Below are 20,661 nucleotides of genomic sequence, written 5' to 3'. Positions count from 1 at the left end.
TAGACTTGTTAGTGGAGAGACAAGGGACCACCACACAATACTGCAAAATAATTTCTTTTTTTTTTCTTAAAATATTTATGTAGATAAGTTTTCATCTTTTATTTCATTTTGTTTACTTTGTATGTGTATTTTCACGTGCATGCCCCGTGTGTGTGTGTGTGTGTGTGTGTGTGTGTGTGTGTGTGTGTGTATGTGTCGGGTAGGTATGGTAACGAGAGCACAGAGCGGAGGGCAGAGAACATCTTGCCAGAATAGGTTTGCTCCTTCTGTTTGGATTTTGAGGATCAAACTCAGGTTAGCAGTCTTGGTGGCAGGTGCCTACTGAGCCATCTCACTGGCCCTGTGTGAGTTTTGTGCCAAGGATAGTGTGGTCGTTAGAATGAGAACGGCCCCCATAGGCGCCTATATTTGAATGCTTGGTTCCTAGTTGGTCTACTGTTTTGGGAAGGATTAAAAGTCCGTGGCCTTATTGGAGGAGATGGGTCAGTTGGGGTGGGCTTTGAGGTTTTTAAAGCTCATGCCAGGCTCAGTCTCTTTCTCTCTGCCTTGTGTTTGTGGATCAGATGTAAGCTCTTATCTACTGCTCCAATATCTTGCTTGCCTGCTTGCCTTGCTCCCCGATGGTCATAGACTCATCTTCTGAAACTGCAAGCAAGCCCCCAATTAAATGTTTTCTCTTACTAGTTGCTTTAGTTATGGTGGCTCTTCAGCAATAGAAAAGTAACCAAGCTAGCTAGCTAGTTTGTTTGGTAGTGCTAGGGATGAGCCCCTGGATCTCATGCATGCCAGGCTGGTGTGCTACCATTGAGCTGTGTCTTCATCCCTTATTTATTTATTTATTTATTTATTTATTTATTTATTTATTTATTTATTTTTGAGACGAGGCCTTGCAGCATAGTCCAGGTTGACTTCCAGCTTGTGACCCTCCTCCTCAGCCTCTCGAGTGCTGGGGTCATGGTTATGCCAGATGCCCAGTTTATTTAATTTAAAAGCTAGTTTATTTGATGATGGGTTAGGCCCTGTCAGTTTGGATACAAACCACAGAGTCAGTTTCATGTAAGTTTCTGAAAGTCAGCATGGTGTGAACTTCACTGTGCTGGACACGCAAAGCAGCATCTGTGTAGTAGCCAGTAGGTTAGAGTGGCAGAGGACCAGCTCTTCCATCTTCTGCCTGTACATGTGTGTGAATCCACAGGTTTAATTGGTGTCATGGTGCTTTTAAAACCACATTGTGGTCTGATGCTGCTGTGGAAAGGACGCTGAGGTTTTCTTTAGAGTCTTCTTCGCATCCTTTGTAATGTCAGTCCACTTTCTTAAAGCTCAGGGCATTACACTGTTTACCCAACAGGCTTGTTCTGACCAGTTACCACAAACCTCTGCCGTGGAACTGCATAATATACATTGAAAAAAAAATCTAAGCCCTAATATCCTGTTTTAGGAAATTCTGCTTTTGGTGTCATTACAGTAAGTTGGAGCTGAGGTGTGCTCAGTGTCTGAACACACGTGTAGCATGCTGGACGTCTTACACTCAGTCTCCAGTACTGGAAGAAAAGTCATTATAGTTTTTATTACAATTAAAAAAGCACACCATATATCAAACCAAATGTGTTTTACTTTAATTAAACATAAGAAATAAAATGTGTTGTAGATGCAATTTGATTGAAGCATAGTCCTGTGGTCATATCTGTGGACAGACCTGCAGTAGGTCAGTAGTTTGTCTAGGTGTTTGCAGGAAAAAGAGTTTGTTACAACAGTGTCATTGAATCTTAGCAATGCTTGCCTCGGCTACAAACCTCAGTTCCCCCTGACTTGCTGTTGACATCTCTGCAGAGCAGAGATGTGCTGACCTGAGACTAGGAACAAGGTCCATTCCCTCTTCAGGAACTGAGGGAGGGAGATATTCGGGAGCCAAGATGACTGCATGTCACTCTGTATGTGGTACCTAAGGGTCCTAACTAACACCTGATCCTGTGTTCCACAGAGACCATGATGGGTACCCCTCCACCTGCCAGTGAGCTGCAGCAGTCCCAGCCCCAGGCTCTACACTACACGCTGGCCAATGCACAACAAGTGCAGATCCACCAGATTGGAGAGGATGGACAGGTGCAAGTAGTATGTACCTTCTCACTCAGGTGTCTGGGGCGGTGGCGGGAGGGGGCCAAGGGAGTGTTGTTGGCACGGGGAGAAAGCAGGCAGATAGTTTGAGGTGAAAGCGCTTCATTTAGAGAAGTAGCCTGACAACCTTGCACGTGGCTGTTGGCTGTTGCGGAGCAATCTAGTGACAGAAATCCCTGCAGGACATTCGCTAGCTCCTGTGGTTCATCTCAGTGAAGAGGCAGGCCTCAGCCAGGGTGCTGTGTTCTGAGCCATAGGCAGCACAAAGGCTAGGCAGAGTCTTCTGCATACTCTGAGCACACAGTAGGAAGCGGCAGAACAGGAAGTGTGCACCTCAGAAACTGCTGGAGAGCAAGGAGCTCTGGGGGCAGCTTTGGGGTCACTCTGGTGTTTTTGCCCATTCGCTGTGGGGCTATTTTATAGGAAACGTAATGACTGTAAATGGTGGGTTTCATGGGCTTGTTGATCTGTGTAACTGACTAGATATCAACAGGAACTGCCATCTGGTCAGTGGGGAAGTCTGGGAGAGCACTGGGAATAGATCCCTTTGGCACAGGGCTGTGTGCACAGTGAAGCAGAAGCAGCTCAATACCTGCAGCAGGTTCTTTGCTGCAAGACCTTGATTGAGCTAAAAGAGGATTTAAAAAATAAAAAGAGTTAGTTTTAGTTAATGTGTATGCATGCGTGTGTGTGTGGGGGGGGGATTTGTGCATGTGAGTGTCAACGGAGGCCAGAAGAGGGCTTCAGATGCCCTGGAGCTGGAGTTGTGGGGTATTGTGAGCCACCCCACAGGTGCTGGGAGCTAAACTCAGGCTTTCTGCAAGAGCAAGTGCTCTTGACTTCAGCTGTCTCTCCAGCTCCACATAGGATTTTGATAGAAGTCAGACCCTAGACTTGGGGCAACATGTGTTACTGTTTCCACGAAGGTTTCCACAAGTGACCCCTCCCACCTGCCATCCTTACCAGCTTTCCCCCAGTGACCCCCCCACATTCTTAGTTTTTAAGTAACATTTAAAGTTCAGCAGATCACATAAATCATGTGATGAACATTTCCCTAAGAGACTGTGGGATGAGTTCAGGCTGTGCACACATTGCACCAAGCTGGCCAGCCCTGCCCTCTCTTGGGCTGAGAGCAGATAGGCATGAAGTCGGCAGAGGGTGCTTGTTGTTTCCTTTGGTTTGTTTTTCTCTGATGCTTCTTGGTGTCTTCTCTTGCTGCGGATCCCACAGGGTCACCTCCACATTGCCCAGGTGCCTCAAGGAGAGCAGGTGCAGATCACACAGGACAGTGAGGTGAGTCAGGTGTCACCCTGTGAGGTCAGAAGGCCACACAATCATGTGCTCAGTGTGTGGACCCAGTGCCATTCCAGCAGAGCCTGGGGAGCGCTCTAGGAGAGAGTCTGTCTGCCTCAGTGGGGTGACTGGGATGTCTTTTACAATTGATGTTGGTGTGAAATGCGATCTGTAAGAGACTCTGGAGGCCCAGAGTGGTGGGAATAGCTTCCCGCCTTTTGTGGGCCATGCTGCACTCCTGTGTACATGCCTTGTGAATCTACAGTTGTTTAAAATAAAAAGGAAAAATAAAGACATTTTTATTTGTGAGTCAGAGTTGGGAACAGACTTAAACTTTTGTGCTTTTAATACAGGAAAAAAAAAGATTCAGCTTATAATACTTGGTTTATTTTCGTGGGTTTTATTGCTAAAAGGGGTTGGGATTTTGTAGACTTAGTGGCTTCCTTGTTATTTCTAAATAGTGAAGGGAAGTTCTCACTCTGTCTCCTTTTTTTACTTTGCAGGGCAATCTGCAGATTCATCACGTTGGCCAGGATGGACAGGTAAGTGCTCACCTGTCCCCATCCACCCATCCACACCTTCTCACCATGTCCTGCACACAGTCTGTGTTCCTCAGCATGAGACACTGGTGTGAGGGTGGGAGAGGGTTGCGTCCAGCAGGAGGCAGCTGCAGTGAAGTGTCCAGGAGTGCGTGCAGGTGGACTCTGGCCTGCACTTGTGCTTTGTGGGCTCTCACATTAGCTTTTGCACCAGAGAAGAAACTCCCGCCAAGTTCATTGCTTTCTGCAACTTTCCATGAAAGTCTGATGACATTTGCACAGGTAGGACAAGGTAGGCTTGGTTCTTTTGAGAATAAGAAAAGCAGTTCTTTATTGGCTATACCTGGAAGGACTTCTGTGCTTAGTGAAATGTCCCAGGCTGTGGGTGCCCAGGGAGGAAGTGCTACAGGGAAGCTGGTGGTGGCAGTGGGGATTTGTACTTCTGTGGGGTTTTTGGGGGGTTTTGGGGAAGGTTAGTTTCCACTCTGGGTCCTATGAATAGTCAGGACACGTTCCTGTTTGTATAGTCCAGCTTAAGAAGTTGTGGAGACACACAAAACTCACTTGTCATACAAGGCTCTGCTCCTTGTTTTGTAAGACTAGCATTGTCTGTGCTGGAAGACCCATGCGTCTTCCCTGTGCTAAAGAGAACCCTGTTCATTTCTGCCAAGCTTGTGCAGTTGGGAGCAATGGCAGAAACTGGTTCTCATAGCCTTCCTCTTGAGGAGTTTTCAGCCTTGTAGTTGGTTCCTCTCTCTGCTCTTTATGATGTTGTGCTTTGTGTTTGTTTTGTTGGTGGTTCCCCATGGGAAGATCTTACCTTTTCATAGACAAGGAAAGAAAAGCCTGTTACCTCAGTTTCTCACTGTTTCTATCATGAGTAAAGTTCCACCTGGAATTGAAAAAAAATACAGCGTATGATGCTTGTGCCTGATGGTAGGCAGAGGTGCCTGCCTGATCCTTGGCCTCTCCATCTAACCTGAGGGCAGACAGCCCAGTGTCTAACCCCAGGCATGGCAGCTTAGACCACAGCCACAGGCTTCTAGTCAGGGGCAGTGAGGCTGTGAAGGAGCCACTGCATGACCTTCCAAGGCAGACACCTGGTTCTGCCTCCGTCCTCAGTGTCGCAAAAACCAGTCACTGCTGCCAGCCATGATTCACTTCCCACTCTGCTCTAAGCAACCTCCCAGCAAGAAGCTGCAATGTTGATCACTTCTCACACTGAGAAATAACTTGTACATCTGATTCTTTCCACGTGTGAACCCCATACTTTCTTCCCGTTCCCTGCTTCCCAGTGTCACTGTATCCGGGACCACACATCAGAGGGCACTGCTGGCATCCTCTCTCCTGGAGACAACTTGCCTTCTGGTGGGAACCCACAGCTGTGCTCATGAAGCAGCTGTCTTCTGCAGGCCCATTCGCGTGGTCTTTGCTTCCCACTTGCCGAGATTCTGTCCTCGTTTCATCATCTGGCCGGTTCTCGAGTTTGTTCAGTAACCTTACTCAGAATGGCTTCAGTTATGGTTCAGAAGGCACAAATGCTCCATTCACCTTGATACCCTCAGTGGAGCTAAGGTCAGCAGACCTGTGCTTGGGACAGAGCTCTGTCACCTGCCCTCTTCCTGGGCCCACAAGAGGACTGAGCCTGTGGCTCTTGGATCCTTTATTCCAAGTTGGTCTTAGGTTTTCCTTCATCCTGGTGTGAATGCTGGAATGTTTTCCTGAAACCTGACTGCATGCGCTGCCTGTAGGTGTGTGGGAAGGGTGTTGGCTAGGACATTGTCCTCAGTTGTGAAAGCTCTGGAAGACATTTTATGACTTTTTATTTACTTACTTATTTCATTTATTTATTTAATTTGTTGTTGTTGTTGTTGAGACAAGGTTTCTTCTTTTAACCCTGGCTGTACTACCGACTAGCTCCTCAAGGCAACATGGGCTCCACTATAGCTTTCTTCTCTACCCTCTCCACATTGGCTCCTGGATACTGGTCCTGACACATCTCACTCTATGAACCACTGTGTGATAGATGACTCCTGTTGTCAGCTTAGCCTAGTCGTCTAAGATAGTCCAGTTTTTCAGACAAATAACATTTGTGCTGTAATATCAATATATTTTCTTCATTTTGATAAGTCAGAAGATAATTCTTGAATTATATTAGAACCCTGTTTAAACATTATTGGGGCTGGCTAAGAGCACTTGCTGCTTTGCAGTATTCCCAAGCTTCTGTGTCATGTGGCTGGCTCATAATTACCAGTAATTGCGTCACTAGGGGATCTGATGTCCACTTCTGACCTCTGGGCACCTGTATTCATATGTTTATACTCACGTACACATACACAGGCCTACACATAATTTTTAAAGACTAAAAAGGAACTTTATAAAAACTTGCATATGTGGGTCTAGAGAGATGGCTCAGCAGTTAAGAGGACTTAGCTGTTCTTCCAGAGGTCTTGAGTTCAGTTCCCAGCAACCACATGGTGACTCACAACCATCTCTAGTGAGATCTATCAGATCCTCTTCTGGTGTGTAGGCATACATGCAGATAGACCACTTGCATTCTTAAAAAATAAATCTTTAAAAAACAAAACAAAACCCCTCAAACTTGTGTTCCAGGCCTGGTGGCACAGGCCTCTCTGATTACAGGTAGTCAGGAGTACTGCTGGTGGCTTCGTTCTAGGTGATCCTCAAACTTGTGAACATCTCTGAAGTGCCCACCTCCAGCTGAGCAAACTCCATGTCCTCTGGAGCTGAGCATTCCTAGCAGTATGGGGGTGGCTGGATGCTTCCAGACAGAAGCTTGCTGTGTAAATTGGACAGACAGATGTAATCAGAGTTTTCTTTGGGCCGCCATCTCACAAATAATGACATGGAGACTTGTTATTACGAAAGCTCAACCTTAGCTTAGGTTTGCCCCACTAGAGCTTATAACTTAAATTAACCCATTTATGCCGATCTACCTTCTATCATGTGACGTTACCTGTCTTCCATCTTGCACCTCCTGTTTCCTCTTCATGTCTCCTGGCTTCTCCCAGGGCCTAGGTCCCTCTTCTCTTTGTCTCTCTTTCTCTGGTTGGATGCCCCGCCTCTACCTCCCGCCTAGCTATTGGCCATTCAGCTTTTTATTACACCAATCACAGCAATACATCCTCACACAGAGTAGAAACATCCCACAACAGACAGACTTTTGGCCAAGTGTGCCGGAGACCTGTTGTTGAGCTATACCTGGGCAGGGAAAAGGAAGTTTCAGGCTCGGATGTTACTTTGGGCTCTTATTTTCGCCCCTGGCAACTTTCTTGGCACTGTGTCCTACAGCTTGTGACACCAAAGAGCCTTTGAAGTCGGGCAGAGTCCCATGAGAAATTGGGCACAGTCTGTGGCTGGGAAGTATGTTGTGGCATGTTTGAAAAGATAGCTTGGAGGAATGCTCACTCATATTTATGGTCTCAGCCTCTGGTCACCAGAGCCGAGGCTTTCAAGGGGCTATGTTATTTGTATAAGGTGGTGTGGATTCGTAACAATCCCAAAGATACCCAAGGGCAGGCCACACTGCTGCTGCCCCTGTTCCCACCTCCATCCCACATTCCATTCTCTTAAGGGACTCCAGTCAGCCAAGGCGAAGGGCAGACTCTGGAATCACAGCATCACTTTTGATTGATTTTTATCATTTTTAGTACAGTTCTTGCTTTTTCTGTTTTTGAAAAGGTTTTGGCTTTTTATAAAACAGAGTTTCTCTGTGCATATAGCTCCTGCTGTCCTGGAACTAGCGCTTGTAGACCAGGCTGGCCTCAAACTGACAGATCAGTCTGCCTCTGCCTCCGAGTGCTGGGATTAAAGCTGTGCGCCACCACCGCCCGGACAACACACTTTCAGGATGTTAGCAGTGGTGCTGTTGGTAGCACTGGAAACAGGCTCCGCTCCGTTCTTTTCAGCCTTTTCCTTGTGAGGAGTGCGGCCTGCACTAGTGTTGCAGGTTAGCGTTTACACACGCGCAGGTGCTCACTTCTTCTCTAATTCCGATTTAGAACATTTAGGTCATCTCCAAAAAGGAGAAAAAAATCTTGTTTGATCCTAGGGCGTGGTACCTCCCTACCCACAGAGTGACAGCCTCAAAGGGGAAAACAGTGGTAATGCGGGCACGCTTTCATTCCACCCTAAAGCTGACAGTCCACAAGCCAGGGCCTCTCTGTATAAATGAATTCTATCTATCTATCTATCTATCTATCTATCTATCTATCTATCTATCTATCTATCTATCTATCTATCTATCTATCTATCTATCTAGAAACTGGGGCCGGGCAGCGGTGACATACACCTTTAGTCCCAGCACTCAGGAGGCAAAGGTAGGTGGATCTCTGAGTTGGAGGCCAGCCTGGTCTACAGAGTGAGTTCCAGGACAGCCAGAGCTAAACAGTGAAACCCTGTCTCAAAAAACCAAAAAAAAGAAGAAAACAAGAAAGAAAGAAAGAAAGAAAGAAAGAAAGAAAGAAAGAAAGAAAGAAAGAGGGGGAGGGAAGGAGGAAGAAACTGGACACTGCAGTATTGCCCTTGTTAGGAAAGTGCTCTACCACTGAGTTATATACTTTGAAGTATGCAACTGGCTCTTTTTGAGTTTTGGTTTTGTTTTGTTTATTTGAGACAAGGTCTCAATATGTAATTCTGGTTGGCCTGAAACTCATAGAGATCCGTCTACCCCTGCCTCTCAAATGTTAGGATTAATTTTGTTTTTCATTTTGAGACAGGATCTCACTAAGTTGCATAGGCTGGCCCTGAATTCATTCTCTAGCCCAGGACTTGATTTAACATGTAGTCCAGGAAGACCTTCCTCGCCCAATCTCTTGAGTAGTTGGGGTTATATGTGTGTGTGTGTGTGTGTGTGTGTGTGTGTGTGTGTGTGTGTGTATGCCTGCACCAGAAAGTGTGGTCATCCATGGATCTCCAGTTGAAAACGGAGGTCATAGTGATGTGCCTAATGAGAGCATGGGGTCCTCTAGAGGGAAGAGAGGTAGCAGTTTCACAAAAGCAATGAGTACTGAATTCCCACGGGGCAAGGGGTGGAGCCAGGGACCGCTGGGCTGGCCTGGTACCTGCATGCCATATGGTGAGCTGGAGCAGGTCAGCTCCCAAACACTGGTTCTTGCAGTACCATCTCATTTGGGGGTGATTCAGAGAGGTCCCTAATCTGAGCTCTCAAAGGGCCACTCCAGAGAGCTGGGGAGCATGCTGTGGGGAAAGGCTAGCCATCAGTAGGTGTCCTAGCCCTAAGGCTGTTTTCTTTCATAACAAATGCTGAAAGAGAGGGAATTCGGTATGAATGTTTCCCACTTTGGGGGTGGCCGCCATCTGCTGTGCCATCATTCCCCTTGCTCTTTTCTAATGAATCTGTCACAGGCAAGTGGTGGTTCCAGCCATGGAGCACAGCAGGCTGGGACACTGCCTTAAAGGCCTCCTTTGTTCATTTGGTTTTATTGGCCCTGTGAACTTGGGCAAATGAGTCTGCGTAGGGCTGTGTTTCCTAACATGCAGAATGCAGCTCGGAATGACAAACAAGGCAACATCTGTGCTAAGCACCCAGAGTCCTGGGTGGCGCCAACCTAGGTAGCCCCAGGTGTTACTGAGCTGGGGCCCCAAGCTCCCCGACTGCTTCTCACACAGTCCTGTTCTAGTGTCTTTCCTGTCCCAGGCATCTTGATTCTTTTGTTTTTGTTAGGCTGAAGGACAGGGAGGGCTGTGAGATCCTCTGACATTTGAGATACTCCACATACACTTCAGAAAAAGCCACTATATATTGTCTTAGGCTTTGACTTGCTCCCACAGCAGGGCGCTCTTCCTGTGTGTTTTCATGCAGCTCCCTCCAGCTCCAAGACCCCTATTCACAGAGGCGCCCATTCCTCTCGTCCACTCTTTTGGCACTTTTATCTGCCAGCCTTGGACAGGAAGGAAGAGTGCACATGGCTTCCTCAGTGGGTGACTCTATAACTTGAACTCTTGTCTCTGGAATGGGTCATTTCTGTCGTGTGCAAATCCAGGGAGGAAGGCAGCAAGATTCACATCTGATGAGAGACCCTATCTCAGTGACGCGAGACAGAGCCATGGAGGAGGACATGTGATGCTTTCCTCTGGCCTCACCGTGTGTGCCACCACCCTCTCCCATGCAAACACATGCGTGCAGTACACACGCACGCACACACACAAACACACACACACGAACTCAAGGACATGTGTTTGGTAGAATTCCCCTAGAGGACTTAAAGGATCCGTAGCTGAGCATGTACGAATGCCTTTAATCCTAGCACCCTCTTGTCCATGTCTCAAGACCAGGCAGGCCTACATGACTGTGCTACTAAGTTTATGTCAACTTGATGCTAGCTAGAATCACCATAAGATCAGACTGTAGACAAGCCTGTAAGGCATTTTCTTAATTAGTGATTTTTGGGGGAGGGACCAGCCCATTGTGGGTGGTGCTGCCCTTGGACTAGTAGTCCTGAGTTCTATAAGAAATCAGGCTGAGCAAGCCAGAGGAAGCAAACCAGTAGCAGCACCCCTCCATGGCCTCTGCATCAGCTCCTGCATCCAGGTTCCATTCCTGTTTGAGTTCCTGTCCTGATTTCCTTCAGTAATGGACTGCAGTGTGGAAGTGTAAGCCAAGTAAACCCTTCCTCCCCAACTTGTTTTTGGTTGTGGTGTTTCATCATAGCAATAGTACCCTTAACTAGAACAGAGACCAGAAAATTATTATTAGCTGGGGGGATGGCTCACTTGATAAAGTGCTTGCCACACAAACATGAGGACCTAGGTTCCAATCCTCGGCACCCACATAAAAAAGCCTGGTGTGGCAGTGTACATCTGTGATTCCAGCCCTGGGGAGGCAGATAACTGGAGCTTACTGGCCAGTTGGGCTTGCTGAATTAACAGTTCCCAGACTCAATGAGAGATCTCACCTCAGTATAGTAAGGTGGAAAATAAGTCACATTGATCTTTGGCTGGTAAATGTGTGCGACTGTAGGCAAGCATGTGTGCACTTGTATGCACATGCGTGGGCACACAACATACAACATGCTCACACAACACACACACACACACACGGAAGACGGGCAGCAATGCAGAATAAGTTGACTTTTGTCATAGGAATGTCTCATATATCTGGAAAGTTTGTGGATGGTTGCAGTCTGGGCAGTCAGTGATTGGATAGTTGTCCTTTAGCGCCTCATTGTTCTTCTGGAGAAAACCACCCTTTGAGGTGGGGAAAGACCCTTGTCTGGATGGAGAAAGTGAGTAAGAGAAACAAGTTGAGGCTTCTTGGGCTTTTTCTGCAGTTGTGGGCAGGCTGGCCACACACTAATCAACACGAGTGAGTGTCTGACCCTGGCACAAGTGTTTCCTTTTGTTTTAGTTTGGTTTTGCCTCCTAGTAGATTCTTGGTGGGACTCAGTTTCGTATGTAGATATTGCTGAAAGGTCCTGGGGCTTCTTGCATGATTTTAGCATTATCTCAGTTGGGTTTTAAGTAGAACTTCAGTATTGGCAGTGGATGGAGGAAAACCAGATGCTGTGTGCTCCAAAGGACAATGCTCCCTGCTCTGAGTGCCCTGCTCTGAACTCGTGCTCTCTGCCACATTTCCATATGTCTGAAAAGTTACTGCTTCAAAAATGTGTTAGGGGAGCCGCTACCAGTGAAGCAGAGAGTATAGCACATGCCTGCTCCCTATCCTGTCTCTGGCCTGTCTGTGCTGTCCCTTGGGAAGTCCACTGGAGGTTGGCTGCATGGAAGTGATGGGTCTGTCTGTTGGCCTGGGTGCCAGCTCTGACTTCGTTGCAGTCAGACACCTCCACATTCCAGAGCCTGTTCGGAGAACCTGCAGATCAGGGCTCTGGTCCAGCAAAGTGAGCAGGAAGAGTGAAGGACCTGAAAGTTCATTATTGGGAGAAGAGTGGAAACGTGCCGTGTGCCATGCTGTGGTGGCCTGCCTTGCTGCCTGTCAGACTCTTTCCTACCCCAGCAAGGATTCCCCAGAACAGACTGAGTCGTCAGTCTTCTTGGGCAGCCAAAATGTACCCTGGGCACCCAACAAAAGCTCATCTTTGCTATCCTGCAGCTGGGAGTTGACTTACGGTTCTCATTCATCATTAAATTAACCTTTAACTTTAAAGCCAAACCTCCAGCTGCACTGTCCTCTTGAAGCACTGCCAGGACATGCCAGAGACCAGGTCGCTTGTTGATCAGGGGCGCAGCAGGCCTTCCTGTGCTCACTGCAGTACACCCGTGCTACTCTGCACAGCGCTGTGATGGGGCGGAGGGGGGGCTCTAAACAGGGCTGAACACATGGCACCACGCATTTCCAACACTGTAGTAGGTACCTGCTGGGTGCTCGAGTCACCATTACTGTGTCGGGCACAGAGCAAGGGTTCTGCTGTTGTTAGGACCTTCCTCAGCCTCCTTTGTAAGGAGAGATGCCAGATGTCGTTTTCCCTGCCCTGTCAGTTCTCGTGGCTGTCACCCTTCACCCGGAGTAGCATTTCCAGTGAAACCATACTTGGGTTGTTGTGGTCTCGTAGCTCTCTGACTGACATCAAACTCCCTTAAAGTAGCCAAGACTGGCTTTAAACTCCTGATCTCCTGCTTCTCCCTGTTGAGTGCTAGGATTATTAGCCATCATGCTAATAATGCTGAAAGGTGCTTGTTTTGGTAACTGCCCGGAATGTGCCTTGGAGCTTTCCCTCTTCTGGTGCTGGAGGCAGATGCATGTCTGCTCCTGTTGCTGAACGAGAACTGGTCACTAGAATGATAAGTCCTGAGTGTGAACCAGAGACACACAGGAGCAGGCCTAAGAAACATGGCCAGAACTGGACAGTTCAGTTATGACCAGGCCTTCCCAGGCAAGTGCCCTCCCTGTGAGCATGGTGATGGCACCCTTGACATGATCTTGATCTTCAAGTTTCTTCTTCACAGCAGCCAGCCAAGGTGACAGCTCACCAGTTCTTCCCCACAATTGAAACAGACACGGTCAGCTCCCATAGCCAGGGTCCAGTCCCACGGCTTCTCACTGGGAGACAGTTTGCAAGTCAGGCCTGGTAGCTCTAGTCTTTGAAAGCCATAACTTTCTAAACTTTTTCCAGATGAGAATCTTGCTTCCGTTAATTGGTTGATTGATGAAGTTACACCTTTGTCTTAATATTGTGAATTCATGTTTTCTTACAGTACAGCACCTCAGATTTGACCAGCTTCTTGTTTCATATAGAAGGTGGTTTTATTGGCAGTGCTGGCAGGACAGCACTGTTGGGGTGCTGAGCAGGGAAGGTGCTGCTTTGTTGCAGTGAACACAGGCAGAGCCTTCTGGAAACAGGTTCCATAATTAAAAGCAGCTACAGTTACCTTAGACTCACTATGGAGGAATTTGTAAAAGTGTAACATGACGGGGAAACTGGTTATGTTATAACTCCTGACTTGGGATTTCAAGGGTGGCCTGGCTTGTGAGTTCCCAGGAGATAGCAAACCAGGCAGCCACAGTGTGCTAGCACCTTCCCCTTTTCCTACCTCTTCCCCACAAGGTGGGGTCTGTGGCTTGACAAGTCACTGCCAAGCCTATAGCCCCCATTCTGATCTCTTCCAGTCGTGGGGCCTGTGCCAGAATCCCATTCCTGTCAGCGGTGACTCAGTGGCCCAGGCTAATCCCTCCCAGCTTTGGCCTCTGGGAGGAGACACACTTGATCTGCCTGCTGGAAATGAGATGATCCAGGTTTGTAAGTGTTTCTTGTTGGGAGATGTGGGTGGCCTGACCAATGTTTTCCAGGGACCATGAAAAGAAGGGTCAGGTTAGAACCCTGGAGAGCAGGCGGGGCCTGCTTACCACAGGTATCTGGCCCTTTGAGAACCTACAGCAAATTAGACAGTGCCACACACTATGAGCCCGGGTTTGCAGAGGCTGCCGCATAACTGTTATTGCCCATGCCTACAGAGACCTGAGGATAAGAACTTGCTTTGGTAGCCAGAGACACCATAGGGGAGGGGCATGTTAGGGGTTTAGCAGAGCTGATGAGGTGTCTGAACAGGTGCACACATGTATGACCACATGTGTATGAAGACATGTGTAGAGGTACACTTGAAACTATTGATGGGACATAAAAGCTTATAGACTGATTAATGGCCAGTAAGAGGCCATCTGATGAGCCCGGAGCCCTCAGCCCACAGAGCAGGTCGTGCTGCTGTTGCAGCAGTTCTGTTGTCAGTGTCCCTTTCTTCCTTCTGAGGCCTGGTGCTTCTGCTGTGCAAGGGTCACATCGGGAGCCACCCCTTGCCTCTAGCTGGTACCCTACTGGATGACCTAGGCCAGTGCAGGGGAGACAGCCAGGCACAAGTGGGCCATAGATATTGTCCTCTTTGTCTGGCCCCATGCTCCTGCAGTCAGAGCAGGAAGCTCCTGTGACCAGATGTGCGTGGGGATAGTCCACCCCTCTGCAGAGCATGGTTTTGTTGGGGTACAGGGTTGGCACAGGAGCATGCGGGACCCACTGAGATCCACAAGAGCTGCTGAGTGGGGAGGACAGGAGATACTGTGGGTGAGTAAATGCAGAGGAAGTGAGGTCCCGAGCTACCCTGGCTGCCCATGAGAGGTCAAGGACAGCTCACACAGTGGGGGGTCTACCACCAAAGGCTGTCCCCAGAACCTGAGCTCCATCTGCTCTTCCCCTAAATATAAAGTTCTTGCTTTTGTTTAAAGTTCACCTGCTTGGTCCAGTGAAGCAAAGCACAGTGCTGGAAAAACGTAGTTCTGAGCAGGAATAATGAGCCCGACCGTAAGTTGGAGTGGAAGGAGGAAGCCCGAGGTTTCTGTCAGTGACTGGAGAAACCAGATCATTTTACTCTATTCAGGCTTCCCCCTGAAAGGGGCCAAGCTTTGTCTAAAAGAAGGTATGTTTACCGTCAGCTCGCTGTTGGGCACTGAGCACCTGTTGCCCTGCTTCGCTCTGAAGAGGGCAGGAGTGCAGTAGCATTGTGCAGGAGTTGTGCCAGGGCAGTCATGTGAGATGTGCCAGCACTGAGGTATTTTTGGTTAAAGTACCAAGCAAGTGTTTATGTTGAAGTTTGAACTTGCCTGGAAACCAGTTATACAGATTTGTGTTTGCACACTCCTTTTCCTTTTAATTAGCCTGACCTTGAGCATCTGGAGAGGGCTGAAGGCCTGCTTTTCCCTCATTTTGCACATCCTGCTGCCTGTTACCATGGCCCACGGAGTGGCTAACCAGGATGTATGGCTCCTGTGAGGCCAAGCAAACTGTCCTCCTGTCCCCAAATGTTGACATAAAGGCGGGTCCAGAGAGGTGGGTCCTGAGGGCCAGATCTGTGCAGAGACCAGTAGGCTGTCACTGTTTGCGTTGTCTCTTGGCTCCCCCGAGCAGAGTCATTCAGGGCCTCTGTAGGTGAACAGAATCAAACTGGAAGTGAGATGGGCCCAGCAGCCACTGTATTCTCCAAGGAGAAGGTGGGCCGCCTCCCAGAGGAGTACTAGGTGCCAGGCCCTTATGAAATACCCACTTCCTGACACTGCCACTGTGGCACCCAGCATGGGTTTCTGAGGGGACAGCTGAGTTGATTTTGGTGTGGCAGACCCTCATTAGCATAAAACACCCTGGTCTTACGTGGCTGGCACGTGTCCTTTAAAAAGGCACATGTTACCTGACAGACAAGCCAGCACTGTCTACAAGTACAGCTCTTCTTAGATGTTCACTGGGAGAGTTTGTCCTGTTGTCTCTGGTTGTAGGGAACCATGTCTCATACTGTCTTCTTTGTTCTTCAGAATGGGTGTGCCATCTTGCCAAAGGTGTCTCTGCTATAGACAGTTCTGTTTCTTGTTGGAGTTTCATGTCTGGGACTTCTGGCCTTCCCTCCTAGAATAGTACACAGCCCCGATGAAGGACTCCTTGGTTCCTGGCAACTATGAATGACCAGACAGAGGCTCTGCATTGCCTCACTAGTGCCACCTGACCAGTTGTGTGAGCACCAAGTGGACTTTGTGGGAAGTAAGCCAGTAGGAAGGGTAGCCATAAATGGAGTCACCCCAGACCTGTCCCCTCCTCCAGATCCATTCTGAGGCAGGGTCCTTGGTCAGCCAGGGTCAGAATGATGGAAGCATATAGCTAAAAGGATGGAAGGTTATGTTCTGTAGTGACTTGCTCCTGGGTGTCTTGTCCTCTTGGGTCACACACCCCCCCTAGGAGCCTGGTCACTCTTCCAGTCTCCCTGCCATAGTGTAGCTCTAATCTTCTTTCTTTTCTTTGCGTGCATGCGTGGGTGTGTGTGCCTGGGCTTGCATGTGCAGAGGTGGATGTTGGTGTCCTCATCTATATTCAGCTTTTCTCTAAGATGAGGTTTCTCACTGAACCTGGAGCCCACTGTATTGACTAGGCTGGCTGATGAGTTAGCTCCAGCGGTCTTCCTGCTGGGGGTTACAGACATATGCAGCTATTCATGACTTGTGCGTGGATGCTGATGGTCCAAACTCAAGTCCTCGTGCTTGCACACAAGCAGTGCACCATTGAGCCCTGTCTGCAGCCCTCCCTTCTCCCTTTGTTTTCTATTTAAAGCACCACCCGGGGGTTTGCTAAGTGCTCCTGCTGTCTTCAGAGACTGTGCAGTTTTTTCTGGGCAGCTCTTTTCAAGTTCTAGCTTCTTTGTTTTTACACAGGCTTTAAAAGACTAATGTCTGTGTGTAACAAGGATGTTTCGAGAAGGCTATATGTGGATGTGGCAGATTTCATGGCAGTCAAAAACTCAACACTCACTTAACCAGGTGTCTCTCTGCAGTGGGCAGTGAGGCTACATTGCACTTAAATCCATGCTGTGGGCCTGGGGCCTCCTGCTGCTTCTGGACCAGAAGAGAATGGGGGTCTGCTGACCCAAGCTGTACTGACCAGCCTGGCTTTGTCCCCCACCCCAGGTATTGCAGGGTGCTCAGCTCATAGCCGTGGCCTCTTCGGACCCTGCTGCTACAGGAGTAGATGGGTCGCCTCTCCAGGGCAGTGACATTCAGGTTCAGTACGTCCAGCTGGCACCTGTGAGCGACCACACAACTGCAGCACAGGTGAGTCCTCTGTCCCTCCTAGGCACAGTTCCATAAGCTGCCCTTGGCTGTGTCTGTTATTCCTCTAGGTAGGAACCCTTCCTTGAAGGGAGGCACACAGGTCCAGCTCAGGTGTGGGTCTTCTGTTAACTCTAAACTCCTGAAATCATGATGTGAAGGCAGTTTGCAGTGTGAGCCTTACCTGAGATACCTGTCTGGAAATGTTTATCTAGATCTAAAACTAGACCAGAGCCCTGCTCTGCCTTGCCCTGGCCTCCCCCCTTTCTGCAGAGCCTCCTCCGAGAGTCAGGGCTTCTGTTTCCTGTGAGCTCATTGCCCCTTCTGTTGAAGGTCACAGTCCTCTGCCAGGCAGATCATCCCACAGGCCAGAAGCTATGAGTTCATGGGATCTCAGTCCAGCCGGGATAGGTGCCAGTGGTAGGGGCAGAAGACTCACACAGTCTGAGTCTGCGTCATGTGCCCAGGTCTCCTACCTTCCTCTGTCTACCTCCAGCTGGCTCTGGCAGGGCCTTCTTCCTTGGTGTGCTATGGGCCTGGTGTAGTCTTTCACAGAAGTTTCTGGTCCCCCAAGCCTGAGAGACAGGCCTTGGTCGTAGGTCGATCATGATTTTACTTCTTCCAGGAGCTGTTGAGGCCTGTCTGCCTCAGGAATTGGTAGGGCTTATGGAGCTGCCAGACCAGGCATCCTAGGAGAGGGCACTGTGGGGTTTCTTCTCTGAAAGCCTAGGAATGACTCTTCCAGGTTCTCAGAGAAGGAACTTGGGCCAAGGTGAAGGCCTCCCAGTCTGCAGGCCTCAGCCATAATCCCCGTCAAGCCTCAAGAGACTGGTCCCTTCAGCCCGATACACAGATTCCCACTTGATCTCACTTGTGCAAACTTCTGATAAAGCTGCAGGGTCTCTTCTGCCTCCTGAGCACAGAGCTTCATAGAAGGCTCCTGCAGTCCAGAGCCTTCCTCTCGGACTGTAATCCTCTTCCTCTCCTCCCTTTTCTGTTTATTTATTTAGTTTTTTAAAAGAAGTGAGCTGAACACAGTCTCAGCCATGCCGTCCCCATTGGGGAGAGGAAACAAACCATCTTTTTTCCTTCCGAGACAAGGTCTCACTATGTAGACCAGGCTGGCCTTCAACTCACAGAGATCCGCCTGCCTCTGCCTCCTTAGTGCAGGAATTAAAGGTGTGCGCCACTGCACCCAGCTCCTCTCCTCCCTTCTTAAAGGAGACAGTATGTTAAGTCTTTTGTCTTTACAAACCAGAGACTTAAGATGTACAGTAAGAGCTGTCGGATGCCAGTGCTGTGGGGATGTAGCTGTGAGACTCATGTGGTGCAGACCCCGTTTCTGACTTAGCGTCAAAGCCCAGGGAACTTACCCTTCGGCACCGTGCCCCTGCAGTTCGACTGAGATGGAAGATCAGTGACTCATTCCAGGGTTCAAGTTCGCGCCTTGAAAGGGTGACTGCATAGTTTTTCTAATGTACATCACTGACCGGTGCCATGTCTTTAAGCTGTCCCAAGATGCCCCTTTAGAACACTGGGGCAGTTTCTGTAGGAAGTCAGCGTGACCCTGACATTCTAGGCAAATATGTTGGGTTAGGAACATGGCATGGCTAATCCGAGTTGTTTCTCTGGGCACCTTGAGGTAAGGGTGGAAAGTTGGCAGCAGTCTGGCCCCAGTAGCCCACGTTCTCCTGGGCAGGTGTGAGGTCTGCTTGTTTCCCATCAGGCCAGGGGTCAACTGGCACACATGGAGCTTCTGACACGCGTGTGTTTTCTGCTTGTATGTGAAGTTGTGGTGCTGCTAACACACAAGTAGCTTGCTTCACAATGTGCTGCTGTGTTTTTCTAGAACAGCTTTCTTTTGTCCCCCGCCTTGCAGACGACTGAAGCGTTGCAGCCTACTCTGCAGCCCGAAGTGCAGCTTGAGCATGGAGCCATCCAGATCCAGTGAGACCAGGCGCTGTAGGAGCCCCGCCCCACAGCTGCTCACGGATCCTCCCTGTGCCCTGCTCTCCTGCGACAGCAGGGTAACTGCGGATCCTGCAGGGCACAAGAGAGCTCCTCCTCCTGGGGAAGGGTCCTGGCCACCCCCTGCTGGAAGGCGCCTCAGGATTGAGTCCCACTGCTGGTCTCTGGAGGAGAAGCCTAGTGCAGAACGTGTTGAGTACATTCAGAAAAACAAGAACTATAATATTTTGTTTAAACAGCTTTTTTTAATTTACTATGGTGTTTATAACAAAAAAGAAAATGGAAAAAAAAAAAACCCAAACCACACACAACAGAAACACAACTGTGGAGTAGAAGGAGCCTTGACCGTGTGCTCCCTCCAGGGTCCCGACGTAGGTGTTGGAGCCAGCTGCCAATGCTGGAGCCCTGTGGGCCGCTGCTAGGGGAGTGCTCCACAGTGTAGTTATGCATTTCTAATGAAATAAAGTGTATTTATGGCCACAGAGGCTCAGTGTGCTTGCACCATGAGAGGATGTCTGCAGGTTGCCCATTCCCAGGATGGGTACTGGGAAGCTTACTCATTTCTAGGTCCGTGCTACCAGGGAATTCCTGCTCTGGCCTCACTGCTAGGGAGCAAGACCTGTGGGTACCCCTTGGGGCAGCTGGCTCCCATTTTATCTTGGTGGAGCTGTCTAAGGCAAGGTCACTCCAGCCTGTCCTCTTTGAATGCTTAGGCTCCATACGGTGCAACCCCAGGGGTCCTGGGAGAATGCCCCGTGGAAAAGGCCATGCCTCTGCAGAGAAAGCAGTTCCAAAGAGTCACACCAGTGGCTTGTGAACGCCAGTTGAGTTGTCCTTACTGACTGACAGTGCCACACTCGCGCCGTTCCTGGGAAGACTCCAAAATTTCTGTCCCAAATGACCATGCCTCTGTCTCAAACCACCGCATTCTGAATTCTTGGGCTGGTTAATCATGCTGAGGTAACAGAGGTGAGCAGCTCTCTGGAATAGACAATTTGATGTGGTTTGTGACCATCCTCATAGGAGACTGGCCACTGCTGAAGATGGCCCTGTGTGGGGAATATAGGTAAAGGCGTGGAGGCTGGAGGTTATACACCTATGTAACACATCTGGGCAGGATCCCAGACAAGAATGGAGAACAGAAGAATGCCTCCAGAAGGATCCAGAGAGGAAAACACCTGCTGTGAGAAGCGTGCTATACACCCAGACATGCAGAATGTAAGATGGCAGCAGACTTGAATCCTTGAAGCCAGAGTGCTGGGAGGTAATTGCTTTCAGCAGAGTCAGATAGCCAGAAAACATGTTCTGAAAACTAGTGACAGTGTTCCACATGACCCCACAATTGTAATCCCAGGAATAGTACCCTGTGTTTACATACACCTATGTGTGCACGTTCACGATGGCCCTGTTCATGACAGCCTGAAGTGGAAATAGCCTAGAGGTCTGGTATGTGAACACATGGGCAAAGGCATACCTCTGGATACAGTGGGCTTCTCAGCCGCCACGGGATTGGCACTCTGGCCCACACTTTGAAAACATTAGTGAGTGAAAGAAGCCAGAGGTAAAAGAGTACTTACTGGAAGATGACGTGGATGGACAGATTGATAGAAACACATTGTCGGGATCTGAAGAGAGGGCTGGTGGGAGTCCCACATGAGGACAGTGTGCTCTAAC

General features: G+C 49.0%; 1 protein-coding gene across 8 annotated transcripts in view; it reads left to right on the top strand.

Moving 5' to 3' along the window:
- Banp (BTG3 associated nuclear protein) overlaps positions 1-19,460 on the top strand; it is a 78,527-nt gene extending 59,067 nt beyond the window's left edge. For 3 of the 8 annotated variants that reach the window (XM_057753591.1, XM_057753589.1, XM_057753596.1), the window contains 6 exons: positions 1,982-2,112; positions 3,337-3,408; positions 3,912-3,950; positions 13,555-13,680; positions 16,879-17,022; positions 18,899-19,460. In XM_057753591.1, coding sequence (XP_057609574.1) covers positions 1,982-2,112; positions 3,337-3,408; positions 3,912-3,950; positions 13,555-13,680; positions 16,879-17,022; positions 18,899-18,970 — 584 coding nt within the window. In that variant the 3' untranslated portion in view covers positions 18,971-19,460. The remainder of the gene's footprint in view (positions 1-1,981; positions 2,113-3,336; positions 3,409-3,911; positions 3,951-13,554; positions 13,681-16,878; positions 17,023-18,898) is intronic. The other 5 variants (XM_057753592.1, XM_057753590.1, XM_057753595.1 and 2 more) reach the window with 3 other exon arrangements.
- Positions 19,461-20,661: the final 1,201 nt, after the last annotated feature.

The sequence above is a fragment of the Chionomys nivalis genome, chromosome 21 (assembly GCF_950005125.1).
Source record: "Chionomys nivalis chromosome 21, mChiNiv1.1, whole genome shotgun sequence".
Classification (NCBI taxonomy): Eukaryota; Metazoa; Chordata; class Mammalia; order Rodentia; family Cricetidae; genus Chionomys; species Chionomys nivalis.
Note: the sequence above shows the minus strand (reverse complement) of the source record. Positions and strands in the feature narration are given on the sequence as shown.